Source organism: Octopus bimaculoides, chromosome 8, assembly GCF_001194135.2.
Source record: "Octopus bimaculoides isolate UCB-OBI-ISO-001 chromosome 8, ASM119413v2, whole genome shotgun sequence".
Classification (NCBI taxonomy): Eukaryota; Metazoa; Mollusca; class Cephalopoda; order Octopoda; family Octopodidae; genus Octopus; species Octopus bimaculoides.
Window position 1 is genome coordinate 9,789,875 of NC_068988.1, and position 4,143 is coordinate 9,794,017.

At 37.1% G+C, this 4,143-nt stretch overlaps 1 protein-coding gene across 1 annotated transcript in view; it reads left to right on the plus strand.

Moving 5' to 3' along the window:
* The window catches only part of LOC106880717 (myosin-VIIa), a 107,550-nt gene that overhangs the window by 76,113 nt on the left and 27,294 nt on the right, over window positions 1-4,143 (plus strand). The window contains exons 23-27 of the mRNA XM_052969897.1: window positions 65-151; window positions 1,682-1,780; window positions 1,895-2,139; window positions 2,379-2,496; window positions 4,124-4,140. Coding sequence (XP_052825857.1) covers window positions 65-151; window positions 1,682-1,780; window positions 1,895-2,139; window positions 2,379-2,496; window positions 4,124-4,140 — 566 coding nt within the window. The remainder of the gene's footprint in view (window positions 1-64; window positions 152-1,681; window positions 1,781-1,894; window positions 2,140-2,378; window positions 2,497-4,123; window positions 4,141-4,143) is intronic.

Genomic DNA, 4,143 nt, shown 5'->3' on the forward strand with positions numbered 1-4,143 from the left:
TATTATTATTATTAATATTATTATTAATATTATTATTAATATTATTGCATTTTCTTTTTACTAGGCTGCTCTTGCTGTTTGGATTACAATTCTGCGATTTATGGGAGACCTTCCTGAACCTAAATACCATACATCTATGGCAGATGCACGGGTCAGTTCATCAATTTATTCCACTCTGATATACCATTCCAAATTCCTTTTTCAACAGTTGTCTTTTGTTATGTACCTTTTTGTTTTTAATGGTCTTACCTGGTGGAAGAAACTGCATCTGTAGCCCTTGCAGGCTCTCCTCTGAAATACATCACATATCGAGTTAAATTCGATGACCGGCACCCATGCCAACATCGTCTCCTTCATTGGACATGAAACTCAGCTTGCAAAGACTTATTGGGGCAAGCGAAAGAGAAATCGGGATAGCACCTGTGCCCAGCGTCGCTTTTCTAGCACTTGTGCTAGTGGCATGTGTAAGGACTTTCGAGCGAGATCGTTGCCAGTGCCCCTGGACTGGCTTTTGTGCGTGTGGCACATAAAATACACCATTTCAAGCGTGGTCGTTGCCAGTACCTCCTGACTGGCCTTCGTGCCGGTGGCACGTAAAAGCACCCACTACACTCTCGGAGCGGTTGGCGTTAGGAAGGGCATCCAGCTGTAGAAACTCTGCCAAATCAGATTGGAGCCTGGTGTAGCCATCTGATTTCACCAGTCCTCAGTCAAATCGTCCAACCCATGCTAGCATGGAAAGCGGACGTTAAACGACGATGATGATGATGATCCCTGGCTTCAGTTGTTAAAATAATGTCTACCTCAACTCTCAGGAGTCTATCTATACTTATCCATTACTCTTCTTTGGTTTTAATCACGCACATACCATCCTATTCCTCTTCCTCCTCATCACTACCACCAGCATCATCTCTTTAAAAGAGAAGGTTTGTATTATAGAAATAGGAATGGTGTCCAGTGAGTTGGTATCTGTAATATAAGGAACAAAGAGCAGTTCACTGACCTCTCAGTGTCGATTGTCCAGCTGGGTTAAATCCAAGACATGCCCTACCCGTCTGACCTATCACTAGAACCTATGGCTATTTCCCTTTCTTGCTCACATGTTCTACACACGTCTGTCCCCTCCCGCTTCCCAAGACCAAAGAAGCTCAGACATGTATGTCTTTTTGGCATCTTGTCTGTTTGACTTCTTGGCTTCATCTTCTTGCTTTTCAACAAAAGTGCATTCAGCATCCTGTCCATGTACCATTTATTTATATCTAGGTGTAGGAATGGCTGTGTGATAAGAAGCTTGCTTCCCAACCACATGGTTCCAAGTTCACTCCCACTACATGGCACTTTGGACAAATGTCTTCTACTCTAGCCTCGGGCTGACCAAAGCTTTGTGAGTGGATTTGGTAGACGGAAACTGAAAGAAACCCGTTGTATATATATATATTTATGTATGGTGGCGAGCTGGCAGAATCATTAGCACACCGGGCGAATTGCTTATTTTCGTCTGCCGTTATATATATTTATATATCAGCAGAAGTTACAGAGTGACTCAAGGACCGAAAGTTTCATCCATTGCCAATTTTATACATATAATATTTATTTATTTGTGTATGCATATATGTTTTATGAGTTTTGATGTCTATTCATGCATGTATAATATTGTTTTAATATCATTCTTATCTTAAAGCAAGATACAACTCCTGTGATGACAAAAATTTATTCAACCCTTGGCCGAAAGTTTAATAAGAAAGACCTAGATGAAGCCAGACAAATGGGAGCAGAATTGGTAAGACAAAATACATTTATTTCAAACCATATTTTATTTAGAAGAAAGTTCATGTCATCTATGAAATACTGTTTAAAGTGCTCAAATATTTAACATTACATTGTCCTTTTTCAGGAAAACGAACCCATTATCTCAATGAAACAAGGTAAAAAAAGTATGCGTCGGAAACTGGTTTCACTCACTCTGAAACGAAAATCGAAACTCACTGAAGAAGTTACTCGTAAAATGGAAATAAATGAAAAGTCTGTTGGTTTTGAAAGTGGAGGAGCAGGAAATGCTCTGTTAGATGATCGACCAACATCCAATCTAGAGAAATTACATTTTATCATTGGTAACGGCATCTTACGACCTGAATTGCGGTCAGTACACTCATTCTTTTATTTACAGTTTTGTTGTTGTTGTGACATCCTTTTTTCTTTTATGTTCTTCTTGTGGAAGCATGACTGCTCTTGAACTTTAGCTGTCTACATTATGGCATTTTATTTTAACTACCCATTTTGGTTCACCACATGATAGTTAGATCCATTTAGTTTTGCTTGGACCATTTGCATGTACATACGTTGATTCATTTGTTCATTTATTCATTCCTCTATTTCAGAGATGAGATATACTGCCAAATGTGTAAACAATTATCACAGAACCCTTCAAAAAGCAGTCAGGCGAGGGGATGGATTTTACTGTCGCTATGTGTTGGCTGTTTTGCTCCATCAAATAAGGTAAACATTTTGTGTTACAACTTTTTCTGAATTTTTAAAATAAAAAAAAAAAAAAATTTTTTTTTTTTTAACAGTTTGGTCATTCAACTCACTGAATGACCTGTTAGTGTTACAGCGAAATACAGAACAATAGTGAAAGTGTCATAGCAAGTCAATGGGGAAGGACAAACAGAGAAAGGAGATACTGACAATTTTGTGGGTATCAGCAATAGAGTTCCATGAACATAATTGCTGGACATGGCTTCTGGAGGTCATACTTAAAATGTGTGTTTTCCCTCTTTTTATGACAAACAGTGTCTCCCAAATACATGTGTTTATACATGTAACAATGATATTGTGGTCTTCTTGTAATCCACATTAATACATGTGTCAATGATAATGTTGATTTATTGCAATTCACATAGATACATGTGGTGATGAAATTGCTGTCACTTTTTGTAATCTAGAAAAGAATGATTTCTTTCCATGGTTAACTCTCTTCCAAGATTTTCGTCTCCAATTATTTTCATCAACAACCAATAAATAACAAACAGCTAATTAAAAATTCAAATCAAGGACAATAAAATTTATTTTCCTTTAGAGTATAGAATCACTTACATTCAGTTGAATATAATATTATTAATCACTTTTCAATGAAACATGCAACATTATTCAATAGCTAAAGAGATAGAGAAGATTTTATTTTTTACATAAATAAATGAACTTTTAATTAACAGGCTCAGGAGTGGCTGTGTGGTAAGTAGCTTGCTTACCAACCACATGGTCCCGGGTTCAGTCCCACTGTGTGGCACTTTGAGCAAGTGTCTTTTACTATAGACCAAAGCGTTGTGGGTGGATTTGGTGGACAGAAACAGAAAGAAATCTATTGTATATATATATATATATATATATATATATATATGTGTATGTATGTATGTATGTATGTATGTATATGTTTCTGTTTGTCCTCCACCACCATCGCTTGACAACCGATGCTGGTGTGTTTACGGCGCCGTAACTTAGTGGTTCAGCAAAAGAGACTGATAGAATAAGTACTAGGCTTACAAAGAATAAGTCCTGGGATCAATTTGTTCGACTAAAGGCGGTGCTCCAGCATGGCTGCAGTCAAATGACTGAAACAAATAAAATAAAAGAAAAAAAGAATGGTCATATGCTAAATGATGGTTGTCATGTGATTGACCAGGCTATCTGATGTTGTTATACCTCGCTAATCACAATGCGCTTTGCATCGTTTTACTTTTCAAACAATGCTGCTCCACTGGATAGGCAAGCAGGCCAACAGGGTTTCCATTTACAGCTGAGTGAACTGGAGCGGTGTGAAATAAAGTGTTTTGAGAATTGACCCTTTGACCTAATGATCAGGAGTGCCATACTCTGACCCCTAGGCTACGTGATAGGTATACATGGCTGGAATCCTCAAATCCTGTCAATCAGCCTGGTTCCATTCTTAGTCTGCAATAAATTCTTGTAATGTCCTAACAGTATTTTATAAAAAAAACTTTTACTTTCATTTACTAGATTTACTAATGAAATTAGCTTATTAGCATTTAATTATTTTCCTTCTTTACATGTTGCATAATTTCAAAATAATTAATATGCTGTTTGATTATTTATTTTTGTTTTTCAGTTCATAAATTATTTGCGGTC